This window comes from Lipotes vexillifer, unplaced genomic scaffold, assembly GCF_000442215.2.
Source record: "Lipotes vexillifer unplaced genomic scaffold, Lipotes_vexillifer_v1.1 scaffold567, whole genome shotgun sequence".
Taxonomy (NCBI): domain Eukaryota; kingdom Metazoa; phylum Chordata; class Mammalia; order Artiodactyla; family Lipotidae; genus Lipotes; species Lipotes vexillifer.
In genome coordinates, this window is record NW_006776652.1 from 1,557,877 (window position 1) to 1,582,799 (window position 24,923).

The 24,923-nt window shown below is 40.8% G+C and overlaps 1 protein-coding gene and 1 pseudogene across 2 annotated transcripts in view; both read left to right on the top strand.

Moving 5' to 3' along the window:
* The first annotated feature begins 4,404 nt into the window (after positions 1-4,404).
* On the top strand, positions 4,405-5,260 carry LOC103074847 (NADH dehydrogenase [ubiquinone] 1 beta subcomplex subunit 7 pseudogene; annotated as a pseudogene).
* A 6,229-nt stretch (positions 5,261-11,489) lies between these two features.
* PIWIL2 (piwi like RNA-mediated gene silencing 2) overlaps positions 11,490-24,923 on the top strand; it is an 87,927-nt gene continuing 74,493 nt past the window's right edge. For both annotated transcript variants that reach the window (XM_007450575.1, XM_007450576.1), the window contains exons 1-9: positions 11,490-11,731; positions 13,220-13,307; positions 13,454-13,592; positions 14,090-14,296; positions 14,916-15,026; positions 17,326-17,443; positions 17,899-18,023; positions 19,090-19,170; positions 19,460-19,573. In XM_007450575.1, coding sequence (XP_007450637.1) covers positions 11,540-11,731; positions 13,220-13,307; positions 13,454-13,592; positions 14,090-14,296; positions 14,916-15,026; positions 17,326-17,443; positions 17,899-18,023; positions 19,090-19,170; positions 19,460-19,573 — 1,175 coding nt within the window. In that variant the 5' untranslated portion in view covers positions 11,490-11,539. The remainder of the gene's footprint in view (positions 11,732-13,219; positions 13,308-13,453; positions 13,593-14,089; positions 14,297-14,915; positions 15,027-17,325; positions 17,444-17,898; positions 18,024-19,089; positions 19,171-19,459; positions 19,574-24,923) is intronic.

The window sequence follows — 24,923 nt, forward strand, 5'->3', positions numbered from 1 at the left end:
TTTAACATACTGGCACATCTCAGTTCAGGGCGTTTGTTTGTTTTGCACAGTTCCATCTGTGTTTAACATAGGTTAACAGTATGGAACTTCTCTTGGCCAAAAAGGCAGCCAATAGTAGTAGTATTGGGGGATAGTAGTAACATCCTCATGATAGCAAATGTAACTGGAGAAGCTATTGAGGCAAATGGAATGATACATGATAAACTGGCTCATTTCAGAGACTATCTAGTGATCTGAAAACTTAGTCTAGCTTGATGGCAATGCTGTCATATTATATGCAAATTAGTAAATTTTTGGCATACTGTTTGGCCAGGGGAGGTCCCGGGTCACCTCCTCCTTTCCTTGTGTTTCCCCAAGCTCTACTTCTGCTGATGGGGATATTTGTTTGCTTTGTTGAGAATCATACTTTAAGATGATGCCTGCATATGAGCTTCCCTGGTGGCACAGTGGTTGAGAGTCCGCCTGCCAATGCAGGGGACACGGGTTCGTGCCCCGTCCGGGAAGATCCCACATGCCGCAGAGCGGCTGGGCCCGTGAGCCATGGCTGCTGAGCCTGCGTGTCCGGAGCCTGTGCTCCGCAACAGGAGAGGCCACAACAGGGAGAGGCCCGCGTACCGCCAAAAAAAATGATGCCTGCATAAATACATCATCGCATTTGTTTCCTTGGTAAATATTGGCTTACTTCTCTTTTTAGTTTACATTTAAGTTCAAAGTAAGCCCTATAAAGTGTTGGAGAAACTATGTATCAGTGTCTCAGCCCCTTCATCCATAATATTAAGGGTTAGGTTAGATGATAACTGAAGACTTTTCCATCTCTCAGGTTCCTTAAACTTTCCATTAGTCACAATGGAAGAAATTTCAGGACCTGGGATCACATTAACAAAAAAATTTTTTTGTTAATCTGGGTGTATTCCAGGAAATGTTGCTAATTCATTTCCTGCCAGCTGCAGAGAGTGGAATTTGTGATTTTCGTCAGTTGATGAGTGTCAGATAATATTCATGACAAACTGAAATCAGAAGGGAAGCTGACTTTTAGTGAGGACATCAAAATGATAGGAGGTTAGGAACTGGACCCCATTTCTCATGTGTGAAGTGGAATAAAGTGAAATAAAGTTCTCTGCCACAAACATGTTCAGTGGAGTATAAAAAAATCTCCAGTTACAATTTTGGCTTATAAAAATAATATCGCACTCATTTCCTTTACTCTCAGAACCTGAATGGAATGTAGACAGAATAATAACTGTCCAATTACACGCCGCAGTGGTGCTCCTTTGAGGAGGTGTGGTAGGAAATGCACTGGTGGTAGAGGTAAAGAGACTTCCTTCGCTTCTTGATTACCCCTCTTACTGGTGTGTGAGCTTAGTCATGTTATTTAATTTCTTTGAGCCTAAATTTTCTCATCTATAAAATGAAAATAATAAAATGTTCCTGAGAGGTTTATTGAAAATATTAAATTTTAACATATTGGTAATGGCTACTGCTCAACAAATCTAGGTCCACAGCTTCGTATTCAAAAGTTTGCAATCTAAAAGTTGTAAAAATTATTTTCTTGAAAGCTCCTTGGTGGCAAAACCTCAACTGTCTGATCTGATTTCACTTGGTAGAAATTTTTACCTGATCGTGTGAAGCTATTTACAGTCTTTACGCTACTTGAGGTGAATATTCATGTTTTACTGCATAAATATGTGTTTGATTATTTGTGCTGTCTCAGACCACTCTAGGGGAGGTATACAATGTACAATTTAATATCTTTTTAAAATTTAAAACTTCCTGAATTCTGAAATGTACATGGCCCCAAGGATTTCTGATAAGGGATTTTAGGCCTATTGAGAGAGTAAATCTTAAAAGTTCTCATGATACACAAAATTTTTTGTAATTGTGTAAGGTGATGGATGTTATCTAGACTTATTGTGGTGAGTATTTTGCAAAGTATACAAATATTGAATCCTTACGTTGTGCACCTGATACTAATATACCATTATATGTCAGTTATACCTAAATTAAAATATTTTAAATATATATTTAAAAAATTTAATATGCATGCTGAGAGAGTGTAGAGTTAATTATTATTACCCTCCTCCAGAACCTTATAATGCTTTTATTCCAATTACCTCCCTCCTGACTTATATGCTATTTTTCTTAACCTCTTAGCTCTATCATTTTTTTAAAAATTTCACTGTATTGGACACCTCTTATGCTCCATTACAGATCCTTTCGGTCTTACCTGTCCCTTTATATAACCCGTACTATGGTGAACAGTTTTCTGTGAGCACGCACCAGGTCTACAGGGATACAAGCTGATAATGCCTAGCCTCAGGCTTGCCCTGTGCATCTCCTGCTTTCTGCCCTGAGGCTTCTGTGTTGATGCCAAGGCATGGAGTAGCATGGGAACATCGTGGTGCACCTAGAAAGTATAAGGGGTTAATACTCATTTTTCTTCATTTTAGTGCTTGGAAAGTCCTTTACAGAGGGTTTATTAGAGGTAAATCTCTGTGTTTGTCTGAAAATGCTTTATTTTACTATTGTTCTAGCAAGAAAATTTCACTGGATATGCATTATCTAGGTTGACAGTTCTTTTTTTCCCTTAAACTTTCAGGCCTGTGGAGGTGTGTGTGTGTGTGTGTGTGTGTGTGTGTGTGTGTGTGTGTGCCAGTGTCTTCCAAGCTTTTTCTTTTTCTTTTTAAAAAATAATTATTTATTTTTATTGGCTGCGTCGGGTCTTAGTTGCGGCACATGGGATATTTCGCTGTGGCGCGCAGGCTTCTCATTGTGGTGGCTTCTCTTGCTGTGGAGCACGGGCTCTAGGCACATGGGCTTCAGTAGTTGTGGCACACGAGCTCAGTAGTTCTGGCTTGCAGGCTCTAGAGCGCAGGCTCAGTAGTTGTGGCTCATGGGCCTTGTTGCTCTGCGGCATGTGGTATCCTCCCGGACCAGGGCTCGAACCCATGTCCCCTGCATTGGCAGAAGGACTCCCAACCACTGCGCCACCAGATTTATCTTCTAATTCACAATGTCTTCCTTCAGCTGTGTCTTTTCTCTTGTGTTACTTTTCTTCTGAACATTTAATTTCAATTTTTATATTACTCATGTGTAGAAGTCCTATTTTGATTCTTTTTCAAATCTGCCTATAGTCAATTTTGATAACCTTTGGTCTTACTCATGGTTTTAATTGCCACCTTTATTTCTTAAAACGTATTCAAGATTTATTTATATTCTGGGTCCAGTGATTCTTTTTTTTGAAATCTTTGTGGATCTGGTTCTGTTCACTGTAGTTTCTGCTTGTTTGCTAATGTTTTTAAAGGAGGTTTTATTAAGATCTATTTTACATATCATAAAACTTACCCTATTAGAGTATTCAATAATTTTTGGTAAATTTAATGAGTGGTACCGACATCACCACAAATCAGTTTTAGAACATTATTATCACCCTAATAAAATCCTCCAGATTAACAGTTCACCTTCATTCTCACTTCCAGCCCCAGACAACCACTTGTCTACATTCTGTCTCTATACATTTGTCTTTTCTAGACTTCTCATATAAATGGAATCATACAATATATGGTTTCTTGTGTCTGGCTTCATCTTTTAACATAATGTGTTTTGAGGTTCCTCCATGGCATAGCATAGTAGTTTGTTCCTTTTTAATGCTGAATCTGTCCATTGTATGAACACACTACATTTTGCTTATCCATTCACCAGTTGGTGAGCATTTAATTGGTTTTCAGGTTTGGGCTCTCATAAAAATTGATGCTATGAATGTATGCATGCAGGTTTTGTGGGAGCATATGTTTTCATTCCTCTTAGGTAGTTACCAAGAAGTGGAACTCTTGGTTCCTAAGGAAAGTTTTTGTTTAACTTTTTGAGAAACTGCCAAATGTTTTCCAAAGTGGTGCACCCCCTAACCTATCTGCTTATATGACCTGAGCCACTGCTGTGGCTGGACTGGCCGTTGGGTTCTTATTACGACTGCAGGATGCACCACAGCAGCAACCATCAGGGAATTTTGAAAAATCAAGTGCTGGAGGGTACATGGCATGCCTGAGGGCCACACAGCAAGGTCATGGGGTAATATATATGTATATATATATATAATATATATGTATATACATATATATATATATATAGAGAGAGAGGGACAGACAGACAGACAGACAGAGACAGAAGAGAGACAGAGAGACAGAGAGAAAGACACAGAGACAGAGAAAGACAGAGACAGAGACACAGAGACAGAGAGAGAAACAGAGAGAGACAGAGACACAGATACAGAGACAGAGACAGAAAGTGAGAACCTGCCTTTATTAAGGTTGAGAGTGGGGTGGCTAGGGTTTTGCAGGTTCACTCTTCATTGGTGAATTTAAAACCTAAGATCATGGACTCCCACAGGAACCTGCAGCAAGAGTAGACATGGTGGGGGGGCACCTGGCCAGGCGCTAGCTGGGTGTTGCATTGGGGGAGCCTGACCCCCTCCAGATGCCCACCTTCCCACCCGACTATGGCTTCCTCAGGCTCAAGGAGCATGGGATAGTAGCCCCTCAGCTGCAGTTGGAGCAAAGTGCAGCTGGTGCTTCATCCGCATGACTACTGTGCTCACTACCTCATCAGGCTTCTCAGGTGTAAGCTGTCACATTCCCTGACTTCCTGGCCTACAAGCACGACAGCACAACTGGGACTACTGCGAGCACATGGACTACGGGAAGCGCATGAAGGAGTTTGAGTCAGAGCCCCGGCTGCTCCAACAACAGCAAGAGCAGAAGAAGGCAGACACAGCCAGAGCCAGGGGCCCGATGAGGTGCCCTGAGAGGTGGCCTGTAGTGCAACTGCCTACCACCCCGTGGACCAGTCAAGAAATAAAACCTGCAGGCCCCGCCACCCAAAATAAATGAATGAATGAATGAGTCCCAAGAGCAGGAATCAGGGCATAGGGAGGTAAAAGCAGGAGCACTCAAGAGGTCAGCGTCACCCAGGGCTTTCTAAAAAGGGAACTTCTTGGGTGGAGGTGTCCTGGTTCCTTATCTAGTTATTTAGATGGCAGCATGTTTATTTGAGATGGACGTCTTTGAAATGGGTGTCTTGGCAATGAGAAGCTTAATATCAGGCACTTGAATTACAATGAAAAAAAAGCTTAATGTCAGGCACTTACAGCACAACATCCTTGCTGACTTTATTATTGCATTAGTCATCTAGGGTTGCCATTACAAAATACTGCAGACAACGTGGCTTAAACGACTGACATTTATCTTCTCACAGTTCTGGAGGCTAGAAGTCCATGACCAAGGCACTGGCAAATTTGGTTTCTGGTGAGGGCTCTCTTCCTGACTTATAGACAGCCACCTTCTTGTTGTATTGTGTTTTCACATGGCCTTTCCTCTTTGCTCACAGGGAAAGAAAGAGAGATCTCTGGTGTCTCTTCTTCTAAGGACACCAATGCTATGAGTTGGGCCCTACCCTTATGACTTCATTTAACCTTAATTACCTCCCCAGAGGCCCTGCTCCAAATACAGTGACATTGGGGGTTAGGTTTCAACATATGACTCTTGGGGGGACAAAATTCAGTTCGTAACATCCTGCCCTCTGGTCCCGCCAAATTCATGTCCTTCTCACATTCAAAATACATTCACCCCATCTCAATAGCTCCAAAAGTTTTAACCTACTCCAGCATTAATTCCAAGTCCAAAATCTCATCTAGACATCATCTAAATCAGATATTGGTGAGACTTGAGGTATGATTCATCCTGAAGCAATATTCCTCTCCAGATGTAAAGCTATGAAGAGGAAATAGCTTTGTCACATAGGCTTGTGGTGACTGTGGCAGCACTGGTGATGGCTGAATCACCTTTGGGGTTATTCTTCCCTTTTCTTAAAGGATTAAGCATGTTGAATCGCTCTATTGTCCTGTCCTGTAGAATCCCAGAAGTCCAAAAGCCATCCTTTAGAAAGCTTTCCTTTATTTCATCCAGTCTCTGTTCCCTTTGGTCCAAACTGGCAGTGTCTCTGCTGCTGTTCAACATAATCCTATTTTTGCTTCTAGCTTCTGCTGAGATAGCTGATTAGCTTCATAGTTAACCATGGATAATCTCCTAGTAGAGTGATTGTCTAGCCACACCCTTGGGTGTTCTCTCCAGAACAAGCTTTCTCACTTTTGCACTACAGATAGGCTGAGAACTTCCCAAATCTTCAAACTCTGATTCTTTTTTGCTTAATCTTTCTTTCAATTTATCTTTCTCCTCTTACATTTTACTATAAGCAGGAAGGAGAGGCCAGGTCATGCCTCAACAGTTTGCTTAGATATCCCCTCAGCTACATATCCAAGTTCATTGCTTGTGAGTTCTACCTTCCACAAAGCACAAGACTACAATTCAGCCAGTTCTTTCCCAGTTTATAACAAGGATCACCTTTCTTCCAGTTTCCAATAACATGTTCCTCATTTCTGTCTGAGACCTCACCAGAAGCACCTTTAACATCCATATTTCTACCAACAGTCCTTCAAGGAAATCTAGGCTTTTTCTAGCACGTACCTCAAAAGTCTTCCAATTATACCCGTCACCCAGCTCCAAAACCACTTCCATATTTTTATGTATTTTTTACATCAGCACCCTACGTCGTGGTACCACAATCTGTATTAGTCAGGGTTCTCCAGTGAAACAGAACCATTAGGAGATTATATATATTTATATTTATATTTATATATACATACACTTTCTACTAAGGAATTATAATATGTGATTATGGAGGTTGACAAATCCCAAGATCTTCAGTGGAGTTGCAGGAGAGCCAATGGTGTAGTTCTAGTCCAAATCCAAAGGCCTGAAAACCGGGAGAGCCAATGGTGGTGTTCCAATCTGAAGGCTTGCAGACTTAAGACCCAGAAGAGCCAGTGCTTTAGTTTGAGTCAGAAGGCAGGAAAAAGATGATGTTTCAGTTCCATGGCAGTCAGGCGAGAAAAATTCTCTCTTAATCCAGAGAGGGTAAGCCTTCTTGTCCTAGTTAGGCCTTCAATTGATTGGATGAGGCCATCCACATTAGAGAGGGCAGTCTGTTTTACCCCCTCTCCCAATCCAAATGTTAATTTCATCCAAAACACCCTCCAAGAAACACACAGAATAATGTCTGACCAAATATCTGGGTACCTGTTGGCCAAACTGATACATAAAAGTAACCATCACAATTATTATCTGTCCTATGTATTATAGCCATTCTAGTGGGTGTGAAATATCTTACTGTGTTTTTGTTTGTCTGTTTGTTTGCATTTCCTGAATGGCTAATGGTGTTGAGCACATTTTCATGTGATTTTTACCCATTTGTATATCTTCTTTGGTGAAAGATCAGTTCATATCTGTTGCCCATTTAAAAAATTGCATTGTTTGTCTTCTTATTGAGCCTAATGTGTGTTTTTAAAATTAAACAAAACAACCCAACAAACAATCAAAACAGTTCACCAATTTTATTGACCCTAATGTGTTTTGGGATTTATTTTTTCTTGTGAGTTCCTGTGTGGGAACTTTGAGGGCCAGGTGGAGGGTGTATTTCTCCTGGGAGGATCTGTGTTTACCTCTGCCTGGAGCCCAGAGGTACTATAGATGTAGGTCCAATTTCACTTAAATCTTCCCTGTAGTTTCTAGGCCAAACAGGTAATGTCATTTTCTGCCATTCGTCTTACTGTGGCTCTGGTGACTTTATTTTCTCAACAACAATAACAACACTGGCAAGGCCAAGTGGACAGAATTTGCTGTTATGAAAATATCATCTTATATCATCTGTAATTTAATTTTAAATACTTTAAACAGTACAATATGTGTGTGCTCTTTTATTTTTTTATTTTTTATTTTTTTCTTTTTTGCGATATGTGGGCCTCTCACTGTCGTGGCCTTTCCCGTTGCCGGACGCGCAAGCTCAGCGCCCATGGCTCACGGGCCCAGCCGCTCCGCGGCACGTGGGATCCTCCCGGACCGGGGCACGAACCCGTATCCCCTGCATTGGCAGGCGGACTCTCAACCACTGCGCCACCAGGGAGGCCCGTGTGTGCTCTTTTAAATCAATATCCTAGGTATGGCTAATTAACAACTGAAGTGTTGGGGAATGTAAACTCCAGGAGAGGTTGATTAGCTTTTGAAAGCTTCTAAGCAGATGTGCACTCTTTAGAGAGCTTCAACTATCTTTATTTCCAGTCAACACTGAGACTATGTGGATTTTCCTTTGGTGAAATAACTAGTATTCATTATGTGTGGGTTGGCTAGAAATATTGTACAGGGCTATATCTTGTCTACTCTTTTTTTTTTTGGTATGCGGGCCTCTCACTGTTGTGGCCTCTCCCATTGCGGAGCACAGGCTCTGGACGCGCAGGCTCAGCGGCCATAGCTCACGGGCCCAGCCGCTCCGTGGCATGTGGGATCTTCCCAGACCGGGTCACGAACCTGTGTCCCCTGCATCGGCAGGTGGACTCTCAATCACTGCGCCACCAGGGAAGCCCCATGTATAACTATTTTTGAGTGCACTTGCTACTAAATGTTGGCATGAACAATAGAATTCAGTATACATGTTATTATAACATAACATTGTAAAGTAGGAAGGCTGTGAGGTAGAACTCACATATAGTGTTAAACAAATAACATCTACAAAGAGGGAAGGGGTATCCCACCAATTAGATTCCCGCTTTGGAAATTCTCCTGCTCCAATAATTTTCAAGCTATTCTGTTTTGGGAAGGAGAGGAGAGTCCTTGAATGTATGGATTAAAACGAGGTATGAGATATCTGAGGCTTGGAAAAGCTGTGTCTAGCCCTATTCCATGTAGAGTATTTACATGTCTCTACAACATCAGCCAAGGTCTCTGGAAGCTTGACCCCAGGCACCTCAGAAAACTCGGGGTTGGAGAGGGGTGCAGTTATTTGCCAAAATGATTGGAGAGGGAGAGAAATCTTTATTTATTTGGAAATTATACCGTTGCTGCAGAGTTAACCACCAATGCTTTTACATAGTTTGAAGAAAGCTCTTCTTGGCTCACAGATTCAGGTATTAATAAATCATAATAGGCAACATTTATTGCAGGCAATCTTCTCCTTGTGCCAGGTATTTTACACGCATCATCTCATTAACGTATGTACATTTCCATACAATTCTATGAATGGATGATTTTATTCCAGTTTTATATATAAGTACAGTGAGGCTTAGAGATCACATCATTAGGTGTTTGAATGTCAACTCAAGCTCTTTCCTATTCATCACCCACATCCTTATATCCTCTAACTGGGAAGGATGGGGCAAGTCAATCTCTACATGAGCGTGTAAGCTAACTGTTTACAGGAGTTGCCAACGGCATGGGAGTCAGGATCTTAAAAACATAACACATTTTAACGCTTAGGTTCACTCCTAACTTCTGGACCCCGACTTGGAGCACCCCTTTCGGATGAACCTAGTGCTATAGCGAGCGAAGCTGCTGGAACGGGAGAGGGAGGCACTCTTTGCAGAGGAGCCAATGAGACCGCTGGTTCTTGTGAGTGGCACTTCGTTTGGCCAATGGGTTCAGCCCCGGAGGCACCGCGAGAAGACGGGAACTTGGGGTTTGGAGCATGTGGGCCTGTGGCGCTGCGCGAGCGTTGAGCGCAGGGTTCGCTTGAGGACTCTCTGAGCTGCGCGAGTGCTCGAACGGTGGTGAGAGGAGGGGACGCAGGTGTGGAAGGCCGGGGAGGCCAAGGTCGCTCTGCTACAGGCCAGGTGCGCTTTCGCTCAAGCTCTTGCTGGTGAACGGGGGCCCCTCCGGCCCACTCGGACCCTCCCCTGTCCTCTCACCCGTCCTCTCACCCCATATCCCTGGGGAGCCGCGAGGGCCTGTGGGCCCCTGGGTGGAGCCTGGGCCGGGGGCGGGGGCTGGGAGTTGTTATTTGAGGCTGGGGGTGGGTGGGGGGGGAGGAGGAACGCAGGACCTGGGAGGGGTGGGAAGGTGGTGCCTGGGGAGGGAGGGGACTCATGGGGAGAGGGGTTTGGGCGGGCTTGAGTGTTACTCGCACACAAGGTGTGGGCAGGACCCCCAGGGGAGTTTTGGTTTGGGGAATGATGCTTTCTCAAGGGTGGAAGGGATGTAGTATTTGCCTTCAGGAACCTCTTTTCTGGTTAGGCCGAGTCATATGCCCCAGCCCGGAGCTCGCACTTGGAGGGGTGGGGAACGTAGGCCTCGCCGGTCCTGGGACCTGCCTGTCCTTGGACTCTCCCCGCTTGTACCTTATAGTCAGCCAGCCACCTGCTAACTAATCAAAGGAGAAAATCCACATTAAGGGAGGGCCTGAATCTGTAGAAGTGATGGTGGAGGTGAGGGAGGGGTGGAGAAAGAAGAGGATTCCAGAAGTCCTGTAATTGGTAGGTGTTATAGTGCCTCTCAGTGTGTACCAGTTAGGCTACTGATTGTTCTGGTTTCTTCCAGTGGTGGTGAGAAGGTGTGAGTAAAGAGGCCAAGCTAACTGAAAAGGAGTTTAAACCATTAGAGGGGAGAACTGTAGTAGCCTTTGAGTAAGGGAGGCATATCCTCCCATTTTAGTGTGAAAGATAATAATTTATTTAAAAAATTTTTGCCAGATCCTGAACTGCCTTCACCTATAGTTGACTTAGGAATTGTATGTCAGTCTTTTCTTTATATGCATGGCCTGATTTCTCTGTAGCTAATACTTAAGACACGTTTGCAGAAGTTAAGAAGAGGCTTACTTGTTGGTTACAAAAGATTCTTCAGGGATCAAGGGTGAGTCCAGACAATGAAGGGAGCCCCTGAAAGAAGGAGTCCTGAAGTCTACAGATTATAAAGTGATTTTGAAGAAGCTTAGTGAGTCTGAGACTTGAGGGGCGAGAAGAGCATCATCCCTGGTTACCTTGGGGGGTGGAGGGAGGTGTTAAATGTCACCTGTGAGACTCAGCAGGAATCATAGGCTCAAACCAGAAAGGGTCTGTACCCTGGAGACCTCAGTTCTGGTAGAGTTTGAAAGAAGAGTTTTATAGAAAGGAATTGGATAAAGATTCAGAGAAGCAGCTAAGGAACCAAGGAGGAGATGGAAAAGTTTAATGTGAAAATAGACTGGAAAAATATTAGGACTCTGGTAGAAGAAAGAGTGACCCAAAATGAAGCAAAACTCATAAATGTTTATGGACAAAAAAATTTTATGATATGGCTATGTTAACTATAAACTTATAAAGCAAAATCATGCCCATACATAAAAAGCGTTTCCGTCTACAACTGGTAGTTAACTTACAGGACTGAGTTCTCTAAGAGGCCGTTTGGGTAGAAAATATAAGTAAATTCAAGGAGGGCTTGGCCTTTAAGAGATTGCTGATGGAGAGTGTTTAGAATATTCTGTGCTAAACAGAAGCTTTTGAAGTGAACATAATATAGGAGGCTGGTTGTATCACTGGTCTGATCCAAAGTAGCTATTTTTTTTTTCTTACTGCTTTGTGAGTCTGTCTTGAAGGAAAAGGAAAACAATTGGGAATCATCTAAATTATAAAATGATGGCAGATAATTAACCAGAACAGATTGACACCTGTGTCCTCTGCAGCCTTGCAATGGATCCTGTCCGACCACCCTTCAGGGGCCCGTCTCCTGTGCACCCATCTCAGTCTGTTCGGATGCCGGGCCCTTGGCAACAGGCTCCAAAACCTTTGGACCCAGCTCTGGGCAGGGCAGGACCTGCAGGCAGAGGCCATGTATTTGAAAAGCGAGAGGAGCCAGGCCCACAGAGTGGGCCAGTGCAAAAGGTAAGACCGTGTCTGCATACGTAGTAGCAGCACACAGCTTATCATCAGGGCAAATAAGGGATTTCAAGGTATTTAGGAAACTGGGAAGCCCTATATGAAAGCAAGGGTTTGTTTTTTTTTCCCCCTTGAACAAGTGGTTGCCTCTTGGAATATATTTCAAATTCTTGAGTTGAAAGTCTAGAAAAAGGGCCTCGTAATGAATGTTAGATGGACCTGGGTAAATGCCTTAGTTCTCTAGCTTCTATAAATATAAATATATACATACATGAATGATAGGTTTAAAGGTACAGCCTTGTTTTTTTGTGAGTGTTTAGATTTCCACTCTGGGTTTGACTCTATGGTATTAGCAGCCACTTTTGCCTCTAAGGTCATAATTGTTAAGAATGGTTCCTTTCAGAAGGCTCTTTGCCTAAATCTTAAAGAAAAAGAGGATCTTCAGCTATTGTTAGTGCTGTGTGTATACTCGCATGGACATGCATTCTTAATCTCCTAATTATATAGTAATTTTAAGAATGGTATTTGTCTATAGTTAATCTCAAAGAATAAAGAGTTAGCAAATACAGGAAGAACCTAATAGTGCAGTTATGACAATTTTAAGTAGGTTGACAATATCAGATGTAACGTTCTGTAAGAAGAAACATAATTGACAGTAATCCTGTATTTTTACTCAAATGGATTGCTTGAGTCTATATGTGGCAACTCTAATTGGTGTAACAGTAGTAAACGTCCAAGACTGCTACAGGAAAACAGTAGCAAGTTTTGTTGAGGTTGTTTAAAAAAAACCCCAAATTCTGATACCCTTAAATGATCCATTTTGGGGGAAAATTTATTAGCCAGTACACTTGTTCTCTCTTACCTTAGGTATACAGGAAGTGAACTAGAAAAATAATTCTGTTGCATTTGTTATACTGTATATCAAATCATGAACTGTAACTGTTTATGCTTGAAAACCTAATATGACATAAGTGGTTTTTTTTTTTTAACATAAATTTATTTATTTTTGGCTGCGTTGGGTCTTCGTTGCTGTGCACGGGCTTTCTCTAGTTGTGGCGAGCGAGGGCTGCTCTTTGTTGTGGTGCGTGGGCTTCTATTGTGGTGGCTTCTTTTGTTGTGGATCACAGGCTCTAGGTGTGCGGGCTTCAGTAGTTGTGGCTCGTGGGCTCTAGAGCACAGGCTCAGTAGTTGTGGCGCATGGGCTTAGTTGCTCCACGGTATGTGGGATCTTCCCGGACCAGGGATCGAACCTGTGTCCCCTGCATTGGCAGGCGGATTCTTAACCACTGTGCCACCAGGGAAGTCCGACAGAAGTGTTTTTTTTTAAGACCATAAGGATTTAAACAATTTTTATAAGGTATTTTTATTCTTGTAACATTTATAGAATTTGAAGTGGATGATTTTTATTATTTAATAGGACTTGAAGAAAACCAACAGTGTTTCTAGGGTTTTAAACTACATCTTAGAATAACTTTATTGTTTGACTTTCTGTAGGAATCTGTGGGTTTGGTCTCAATGTTCCGAGGACTGGGCCTTGAAACAGTGTCCCGGACCCCTGTGGAACAGGAAATGCCTCCTTTAGGTATGTGGAAAACTAACTTGAGAAAACGTGGTGTTATATATGATTGCTTTGTTCTTAAATTCACACAGTTTATCTTCAGAAAAATTACTGTACTTTATAAAATGTTCAGCTCATGGTTACAGCTGGGGTTTGACCCTTCCGTTTAGGTAGAGGCATTTTAGGTCGAGGTTTGTCTACCAGTATGGCACGCAAGGACAAAGAAGAACCCCATCCCACTTTTCTGGATCCTTCAGTGTTGGCATCTGGAGATAGCAAGATGGCAGAGGCCTCCGTTGGTTGGAGTAGGTGGGTAAAGTTGCCTTCTTGGGTAGCCATCAAATTCAGATGAAATATCTGTAAGTCCACAGAGAAACTCTAAAGTGGGTTGTATTATCTCACAAAGAAACAATGTATGGTTTCATGGTAAGAATGGGTATTTTCCAAGAGTAGTCAGCAGCTACTGATGCAGTCAGTCTTTGGACGAGGGTAAAAGCAGTCGAAGCACAGTTCACCACGCTGTTTGCCCTCTTAAGAATCCAGCCTGGTGGTAGTGGTTCTTTTACCCAGGTGGGTCAAACTTCCATCTCAATTTCTGCTATGGAAGTTGGCCCTGAGAGTCAATATTAATAACAGTTGATGAATAAGTCATGTTAGCATATTGGATTTGGAGAGAATCCCCATGCTTGGGTCCCTTTTGCTGACTCCTCCAGGAAGAGAATGTAGATTTGGGGGACTCATTTAGATAGGGCATAGATAGAAGCATGATTGAGAAAGTTCTGATTTGCCTCTTTTCAACATTTCAGAACGCTTGGAAGAGGGAATTTGGATGCCTTTTTATTACCGATGGGAAGAGCAGCTGGTGGTATAGGCAGAGGAGTATACAGGCCTCCCGGTGCTCTCAGCCTGAATTCTCAGGATCCTGCCCAGCTGTCGTCTCCACCACCTCTGCCCCCGGCCCCACTGCATTCTCTGGATCGCCCACCACTTGGGACTGCAGAACACAAGGAAAAGTAAGTCAGGAGTGCTGCCTTCCCTGCTTGGTGATGATGTGGAGGAGGCCTTCACATAGTATTCCAAACTCTGTTCTGTTGTGTCTAAAGTCCTCCTTGGATGGTAGGTACTGCAGGGTTGTTTTGTTTTTTGCCAGTGGGGAGAGTGACAAAGAGGTGGGGCAATTCCTGATGAGGTGAAATGGGGTTAGTGATGATAGTATGTATCTGTCTAGAGTCTACTCATGGCTTTTCATTTCCTTCCCAATTCAGACATAGATAATTCTTTGTCGAAGATAAGGAAATTATCTAGGAAATACATTGCAGCAGTTCATTTTTCTCTGTAGAACTAATTCTTATGTTCTTAGTTAGCTGGCCTAGTTATTCTAGTGACATTACTAGGACAGGTAGGGTGACCTTGCTTCTCTAATTCGAGATTGCTAAGAATTTGCCTTCTGGCTTTCAAAGCTTCTTTTGTATGTCTTGATTCTTGGTCTGTGTACCTGTAAGCAGAGTGTGAAATACTGCTTCCCCCAATCTGTCTTTCCTTTCCTTTTCTTTCTTTGTATTTTTGTGGCATGGATTATTTGTATGTTTTTGGCATATGTGGGTGATTTCGTGTTTTATTTTTATTTTCTAGAGAGCCTTTTGTGAAGCAAGGATCAAAAGGAACACCTCAGTCTTTGGGATTGAACCTTATCAAAATACAGTGTCGTAATGAAGCAGTTTATCAATATCATGTGGCTTTCAGGTATTCACAGCTTTTTTTCCCCCCTGTATTGTTCACTTCTTAGAGAGCAGTAATGAAATAGTTCCACAGGAATAACTGAATTGTTTTTGTGTATAACTCCTGATGCAGCTCCCCCTACAGTAATTCATATATTCAGATCCTTGCAATAAGTTTAAAGTTAACACTTTTTGTGTGTGTTTAGCTATATTACCAATCCACATTTTAACTTAATAGGTGCAATTTTATGCATGAGGTTAGAGGTGGATTTTCTGTAAAGTTAATGAAACTTAAGTTCAGGGCCTTTTACTTGCATAGACCCCTTCATAACCTTTTTAACTTACCTTGTATCTGTAGTTTTGTATTCCTCTTCTTAAAGAGACCCCCCCCCACACACACACAGTGGTATCAAATACACACCCCACAATACCTGGATCCTCCCTGCATGAGTGCTATACCAACATTTGATGGCTCTCCAGTGATAGTCTAGGGTTAAATTTGAGGGTGAAAAAAACAGAGAAAATAACTTTAATTTTATATCAGTAACTTTAGGATTTATCATACTTATTTAAAAGTTAAGAATTTATATTAGTCTGTGTTCTTTTTTAAAATCTCAGGAGAGCCATTAACTGAAGGTTATTAGCTGGAATTGTGAAAATAAATGAGTGTTCTGGAATATTTATGGAGAAAAAGGAAGATGGAAGACTGAATTTTTGAAGCACAGCTATTAATTGGTACAAGAAGAAGAAGTGGAATGACAGAGAGAAGAAAGGAACAGTTAGGGGAACAATACCCCGAAGACAGGGTTATAAAGCCAGAAAGACGGACCCATTTGAATGAGGGAGAGGTGGTTGACTTTGGCCACGGGGAAAGAAGTTGTTGAATTTGCTTTCAAGAGGCACCCTTGGTGATTTTCTAGTAGCTTTATTAGTGTTATGGGGAAAAAATGAGACTAAAAGAACAAAGGACAGCCTGGGCCATGAGAAATAGCCAGTGGATTGGCCACTTATTTTAAAAGTATGTAAGAGGAATGAGAAATGGAATGATAATTGCTTTAAAGGTTTCTGTGAGGTAAGAAACTGGAGGTGAACACATATGACAAGTGAAGAGAAGGAGTCAGGAAACCAGGTGAAATTGAACTAGCAAGAGGGGAAGGTGGTGGGAATGGGCCTGTTCTGGAATGTAAGGGTTGGAGATGGGTGTTAATGAGAGGGAAGAGTACTTGCTGTGGAAATGGATTGACAACTGATAATGAAACAGAAAGGAGTGTGAGACTCCTCACGGGTCTCTGCATTGACCAGGCTGTGGAGAAGACGTGGATTCTATAAATTTCGAGATTGTAGATGCGGACCTTTGAAGCCACAATGTGAAGAGGATGAGAGAATACCGAGAGGATGTATTACCGTGACTGGTCATCCTGTAGCTTCCTTGACATCATGGGGCTCTAAAAAGACAAATTTAAATATAGTATCTTGGGCATAATGCCATGTATGTGTGAATTTTTTAGAAGAAGCATTTTGGAATGTGATGTTAGCATGTGAGTGCTTAGTTTTGGCGATGACTGTATTGGATTACCGCTTGATTTTTTTGTTGATGTTATCTTTCTTCATTCATGTACTTGAACACGCTTGACCCTTTTTAGCCTTGGATTTGTTTAAACTTCGAAGTTGTAGAATGGGTTGTGTTACTGTGATCTGTTGGGACAGTCATTGTACAAAGTAGCTACTGGACTTTTTCAAAGCTGTAAGATTTGTGACAGTCAATCGATAAAAAGTTGAAATTGCTGTGAGTGAAAAATGGTTAGAGTAAAATCCTATATTTTTTTAAAATATATTTTTTAAAAGAGTGTATATTTCTATAGATGCTAGAGCAGGGATTAGCAAACTGTGGCAGGCCTGCTGGGCAAATCTGGCCCACTGCCTGTTTTTGTAATAAAGTTTTGCTGGAACATAGCCATACTTATTGGTTTACATATTGTCTACAAGGCTTTTGTGCTATGTTAGCAGAGTTGAATAGTTGTAGCAGAGACCATATGACCTGTAAAATCTTTCCATAAAAGTTTTCTGACCCTCTGGTCTAAACTCTCGAAGAATGTACACAGACATGATAAGGCAGTTGTGTTTGGGTGGTGGAATTATGGATTATTTTTATTTTCTGTGAGCCAGTATCCTTGGGTCAGAGTCCTTTTTTTTAGTCAGATGTATTTCAATATTTTAATATGACCACTAGATGGAGCAGTAGTCATAAGTGACTGCGTCTCTAACAGACCTACCACACAGCTGTAAAGTCAAACTGAAATAAAATCCTCTTTATTATTTTCTAGCCCCAATGTGGAGTGCAAAAGCATGAAGTTTGGCATGTTGAAGGACCATCAAGCTGTCACCGGAAACATCACTGCTTTCGATGGATCCATTCTCTATCTGCCTGTTAAGCTTCAACAAGTGAGACCAAATAGGAAATGCACTTTGGGGCGAAGCACGGGTGGTGGGAAATCATAGTGTCCCTGAACATTTGAGTTGTACTTTCCTATTCTGAGAGGAAAGGCAGACTTCTCCATAACAGAGAAATTGCAAACTGAGAAACTTTTACATCTGAGTTCTTTCTAGTCCCTTCTCTCTTAAGAGGAGTGGTTGGAAGCCTTTGACCTTAGTGACAAAGAATAGTTCAAGATTGCACATTCGAAGGGCTCTATTGCTAGTTCTCCATTGGGTTTCTCTTACCAAATCCTTTCATAAATCCTACTTGTCATGCTGTGATTTTGTCTAGTGTGGACAGCAAAGTAACAGTAAAGAATAAAACATGTTTAAGATATTATAGTGTTCTAGAACACAGTTGGATTAGATTAGCGCTTGGTAGTGTTGTCATTTCTCTTTACTTGCATGTGTTTATTTGTTAGGTTCTTGAGTTAAAAAGTCGAAGGAAAACTGACAGTGCCGAGATCATCATTAAGATTCAGTTGACAAAGATCCTGGAGCCCTGTTCTGACTTGTGCATTCCGTTCTACAATGTTGTTTTCCGTCGGTGAGAAACAGCTGAAGTCTTATTTTCTTTAACTTCAGTCTTGTATTTGTAACAGAGCTCTTCAGGAAGCTTGGATGGTATTAAAATACAGTGCGTATATAGATGAGTTTGGAAACATTTAATAAATAAATGGATGACATTAAGACTAACTTATTAAAAGTTATCTCAAGTGATTGTCCAGATTTGGGTATATGAAAGTAGGTTTGAAGTAGCTGGACAGAGGGGGGTGGTTTCCTTCCATTCATTCAGGAACTTTAAAAGCAAATGTTTACGGTACATATTTAATGGTGTCAGTGATGGGGCTACTTGAAGAGGTAGCATGTAAAAATTTTTGCTAGAATTTTTCCCAGTCCTTTGAATTTTTGAATACAGACAGCTCATAATTTTTTAACTTTTCTGAAGACTCCCAAATTTTCATAAAACTGTTATTCCCAAACCAGCTTTTTAAAAATGAAACATAGAACCTGATTTCTACTTAGTCAGCTGAACTGCCAGGAACAAACATAACTTCCTATGCCTGACTGATAGTCACAAATTTAGAAGTGGACTTTCTTTTTTTTTTTTTTTTTTTTTTGCGGTACGCGGGCCTCTCACTGTTATGGCCTCTCCCGTTGTGGAGCGCAGGCTCAGCGGCCATGGCTCACGGGCCCAGCCGCTCCGCGGCATGTGGGATCTTCCCGGACCAGGGCACGAACCCATGTCCCCTGCATTGGCAGGCGGACTCTCAACCACTGCGCCACCAGGGAAGCCCAGAAATGGACTTTCTTATGCTCTTTTTAGTTAATGGGGAAAAGTAATGTAAATCGAGCTTGGGAAGTCAACTTGATTTTTGGTTACCTAGTTAGTAGAAAAAGCTGCAGTCAGTTGCATGTACTGCAAGATAAATACTTTGGTAATTTTTAATTTTCTTTTGGCAAGAGTGTTCTCAGCATAAAAGCTATATTGTGCAAAGAGCATCAACATTTCTGCTCTTTTAGGCTTCCAAAGGAAAATGTAGCTAAGAGCAATTGAACTGAATTATTTTTAATTCTTCTACTAGAAAACCCATTCTTGCTCTTTATTTCAGGGTAATGAAACTTTTAGATATGAAGCTGGTGGGGAGAAACTTCTTTGACCCTACAAGTGCTATGGTACTACAGCAACACAGGTTGGTGGTATTTTCTTCTTCCTCACTTTTGAATGTTCTGGAAATAAATTTTTCATTGCAATCACCATATTAGGATTTTATGATAGTGAGTACAGTTTATGAGTTAATTGTTTTCCATAATTTAGGTTTTCAGTAAGTTCACATTGATGTTGACTTAATTTGTTTCCTGTTGCTTTCTCATTGTTATTGGGGAGGGGCAGTATCTGCTCAAAGTATTGCCTCAAATGGAGGCATGGAAATATCTGTGGTTCTTTTAGAACCCCAGCGTAAAGGCCACGTATGTCTTCAGATTGCAGATCTGGCCGGGCTATGCAGCTAGCATCCGGAGGACAGATGGAGGTCTTTTCCTGCTAGCTGATGTCTCCCATAAGGTCATTCGGAATGATTCTGTGCTGGACATCATGTGAGTGGATGGTGGCATCTACATTTAACAAACAGTTTTCTGAGAAGTTCAGTAATAGCTGGTAATAAATACAGATAAGCCATTGTTACGTTTGGGTTTTAAATTGTAGAACAGATTGAGAATGCTGAATTGATGTGCTCTTTCTGTGAGTCCTACCAGGATAAGCATCTGAATAGAGACCTGCTGCACTTAGACTGAGGAGGAATGTATGTAAGTCCCTGGTTACGAAGACTTGGTTTAATGTACACCTACCCTGAGTTCTTGTTTAAGTGTATTACTCTAGTAAATATTTACTGTAGTAAATATAGATGTGTATAATTTGTAATCATTACATGAAATCCTGTCTTATACATAAATCTGTGTGCATCTATGATTTTTTTAGGTTGTGTACCTAGAAGTGGAATTACTTAATGAAAAGGTCGAACATTTTAAAGACTTGAAATATTTACTATAATAAGATGTTTAAATATATATCGACCGATTACCCTCTAGAAAATTTACTTAGTTTATTTTCTCACCAGCTATGTATAACTACTGTGTGTTACCAAGCTTATGAATCTTTGCTTATCTGATAAATTCATTCATTCCATCAACATATATGTATAGCGCTCCAGTTTGTACCAGAGTTTTGGAACTTAATCAGTTAACAAAACAAAGATCCCTCTCCTCATTGAGTTTGCATTGTAGTCAGGTGAGGTAAATAGTAAATAATAAGCATGATAAGTAAACTGTATAGGGTACTAGAAGTGATAAGAGGTATGGAGGAAAGAAAAGATAGAACACAGGGTAGGAGAGATCAGGAGTACTAGGGGTGGGATGGAGAGGGGAGAGAGCTGTCATTTCAGTAACATGTCAAGCTCATTTGAACCAACACTTGGAACAGGTGAAGGAGTTAGCCAGGTAAATAATTGGGCTAAGGGAATTCTTGTTAGAGGAACAGCTGAGGTAAAGGCCTAAGCCAGAAGTATGCCTGGCTCTTCAAGGAGCAGCAGGGAAGCCAGGGTGGCTAGAGCAGAGCAAGTGAGGTGAGGGCAGTGGAAGGATGGAGTAGATGGAAGGAAGAGCTGAGGATATAGAGCTTTTTAAGTCTGTTGTCAAGAGTTTCGGTTTTAGTGTGAGTGAAACATAGGGCTTGTAGCCAAGGAGTGACACAATGTGACTTGAGTTGTGAAAGGATCCCTCTTGTTACTTACTGCGTGGAGAATAGACTTGGTGGGATGGGGTAGAAGTGGGAAGACCAGCCAGGAAGCTCTTGTAATAATCCAGTGGAGAAATGAGGGGGTGGCAGCAGTAAAGGTGATGAGAAGTGGCTGGCCTCTGGATATGTTCTCAAAGTAGCGTTCAGTCGATTTCCCAACTGGGTGGTGGAGTGTGAGAGAAAGAGAGAGGTTAAGGAAGACTCAGACCTTTTTGACTGAATTTGTAATTATTTATTTTGTCTCTCCTAGACTCTCTCTCCTTGATGGTGGGGACCGTCTCTCTTTCTCTCACATGGTACACCCAGACATGGTTTATTCCTAGCCTGTAGTAAGTGTTCAAGAATGTTTATTACATAAAAATAGATGTCTTTAAATTCGCTCTTTCTTTATGGTTACTGTCTTTGTTTTTCTACTTAGAAAGGTCTACTTGTTTTAATTTCCAATGTTTTAAACCTTCTGGAACTTGGTGTGATGTTAGGATCATAATGATTGTTTTGGTACGGTTACACAATTTATTGGAAAACATTTTTCTTTAGATTTAAATCACTATCAAATGCTAAAATACTTGGATTTATTTCTGAATATTTCATTTTGAACCACTGGTTAAAACCAGTGTGATACTGTTTTAATTATTGCAGTTCTATTAAGTTTTATTATTTGTCAAGGAATTCTGTTTTCAGAATTTTTATTCTGTACCCCCCCCTTACTCCTTCATGTGAAACTTTGAAAATTTAGTGAAAATAAGACAGAAAGTCAATTGGCAATTTGATTGATACTGACTAGGGAGAGTGTTCAGTGACACTGGACTGGTTGCTCTCCAGTGTAGCTGATAGTTACTGTCTGGGATTCCCCTTCACTGTGGCGAAGACTACCTTTCCCTCTCACCACAGGTATCCTGTAGTTCTATCCCATGACGACTTCTTCCTGGTTTACTCTTGTTTCTGAGCTCTTACGTGTTTGAAATCTCTTTATTTTACCTTAGTTTGATTGGGCATAAAATTTGAGATTGGAGATAATTTCCCCTTGGAATTTAAAAATCATGGTTCCATTGTTGTTTTTTTTCCTTCGGTATTATCTTTGTTCATGTTCACATATTCTTTAACAATGAGACTATTTCCTTATTTAAATTTAACTCTTTGGGTGTTCTCATAGTAACGCTCTATTTGAATACACCTTATTTCTGAATTTTTCCACTTTTTCATTCTGTAGGTGAGTAAACAGTTACCATCCTAATATCTTTTTTACCTTACTTGTACCTTTTGAGCAAGCCCAAACTTGATTTTAAGATTGCTTCATCACTTCTTTTTTTTCATATTTTAATTTTAGATTTGATATGTTAAATGCTGTGTAGGTACTACACTTCTAAAAAATTATTATGGTTAGTAATATATTTTTGTATTGGTAAGGCAAGTCCTTCCACCTTGCTCTTATACCCACTATCTTCCTTTTTCTTTTCTATAACTATTTTTCACATTTATTTTCCAGATTAATTTCAGGATATTTTTGTTGAACTCTCCAGAAAATGCCACTGCAGTTTTGCTCCATTTTCTTTTTGCTTTCAGATTTACTGTTGAAAAAATCTAAAGCCATTCTGATTTCTTTTTTGAAATTAAGTTTATTTTTTTTTGAGGTAGAGTTGATTTACAGTATTATATTAGTTTCAGATGTACAGTGAAGTGATTGAAAATTTTTATAGATTATACTCCATTTAAAATTACTATAAAATATTGACTATGTTCCCTGTGCTGTATGGTATATCCTTGTAGCTTATTTATTTTGTACATAATAGTTTGGACCCCCAGAATCCCATACCCTTATCTTGCCCTCCCCACTTCCCTCTACCCACTGGTAACCACTAGTTTGTTCTGTGAGTCTCTTTCTTTTTTGTTATATTCACTAGTCTGCTTTTTTAGATTCTACGTGTAAGTGATAAAATGCAGTATTTGTCTTTCTCTGACTTATTTCACTAAGCATAATACCCTCCAGATCCATCCATATTGTTGCAAATGGCAAAATTTCATTCTTTTTTCATGGCTAAGTAGTATTGCAGTGTGTGTATGTGTGTGTGTATGTGTATGTATGTATCTCAGTTCTTCCTTATCCATTCATTTGTTTGTGGACACTTAGGTTACTCCCATATCTTGGCTATGTAAATAATAATAATAATAATGCTGTTGTGAACAATGGTTTGCATGCATCTTTATGAATTAGTGTTTTCTTTGGATATGTACCCAGGAGTGGAATTGCTGGCTCATATGATATATTTTTAGTTTTTTGGGGAACCTCAATACTGTTTTCCTCAGAGGCTGCACAAATTTATATTCTCACCAACAGTGTACAGAGGTTCCCTTTCCTCCACATCCTTGCCAACATTTGTTATCTGTGGTCTTTTTTTTTCTTTTTTAAATTTATTTTATTTATTTATTATTTTTGGCTGCATTGGTTCTTTGTTACACGCGGGCTCTCTCTAGTTACAGCGAGTGGGGGCTGCTCTTTGTTGTGCGTGGGCTTCTCACTGCAGTGGCTTGTCTTGTTGCAGAGCACGGGCTCTAGGCACACGGGCTTCAGTAGTTGTGGCACACAGGCTTCAGTAGTTGTGGCTCGTGGGCTCTAGAGCGCAGGCTCAGTAGTTGTGGCTCAGTAGTTGTGGTGCTCGGGCTTAGTTGCTCTGCGGCATGTGGGATGTTCCTGGACCAGGGCTCGAACATGTGTCGCCTGCATTGGCAGGCAGATTCTTAACCACTGTACCACCAGGGAAGCCCCATCTGTGGTCTTTTGGATGATAGCCATTTTGACAAGTGTGAGGTGCTATTTCATTGTGTTTTCAGTGTTTTTTTTAAACATTTTTATTGGAGTATAATTGCTTTACAGTGTTGTGTTAGTTTCTGCTGTATAACAAAATGGATCAACTATATGCATACGTATATCCCCATATCCACTCCCTCTTGCATCTCCCTCCCACCCTCCTTATCCCTCCCCTCTAGGTGGTTGTAAAGCACTGAGCTGATCTCCCTGTGCGATGCAGCTGTTTCCCACTAACTGTTTTACGTTTGGTAGTGTATATATGTCAGTGCTATTCTCTCACTTCGTCCCAGCTTACCCTTCCCCCTCCCTGTGTCCTCAAGTCCATTTTCTATGTCTGTGTCTTTATTCCTGTCCTGCCCCTGGGTTCATCAGAACCAATTTTTTCTTTTTAGATTCCATATATATGTGTTAGCATATGATACTTGTTTTTCTCTTTCTGATTTACTTCATTCTGTGTGACAGACTCTAGGTCCATCCACCTCACTACAGAGAACACAGTTTCGTTTCTTTTTATGGCTGAGTAATATTCCATTGTATATATGTACCACATCTTCTTTGTCCATTCATCTGTCAATAGACACTTCCATGTCCTGGCTATTGTAAATAGTGCTGCAATAAACATTGTGGTACATGACTCTTTTTGAATTATGGTTTTCTCAGGGTATATGCCCAGTAGTGGGATTGCTGGATCATATGGTAATTCTATTTTTAGTTTTTAAGGAACCTCCATACTGTTCTCCATAGTGGCTGTATCAATTTACATTCCCACCAACAGTGAAAGAGGGTTCCCTTTTCTCCACACCCTCTCCAGCATTTATTGTTTGTAGATTTTTTGATGATGGCCGTTCTGCCCAGTGTGAGGTGATACCTCATTGTATTTTTGATTTGCATTTCTCTAATGATTAGTGATGTTGAGCATCTTTTCATGTGTTCATTGGCAATCTGCATATCTTCTTTGGAGAAAAGTCTTTTTAGGTCTTCTGTCTATTTTTGGATTGAGTTGTTTGTTTTTTGATGTTGAGCTGCATGAGCTGCTTGTATATTTTGGAGATATTCCTTTGTCAGTTGCTCTGTTTGCAAATATTTTCTCCCATTCTGAGGGTTGTCTTTTCGTCTTTTTTATGATTTCCTTTGCTATGCAAAAGCTTTTAAGTTTCATTAGGTCCCATTTGTTTATTTTTGTTTTTATTTCCATTTCTCTAGGAGGGGTTCAAAAAGGATCTTGCTGTGATTTATGTCATAGAGCGTTCTGCCTCTGTTTTCCACTAAGAGTTTTATAGCATCTGGCCTTACATGTAGGTCTTTAATCCATTTTGAGTTTATTTTTGTGTATGGTGTTAGGGAGT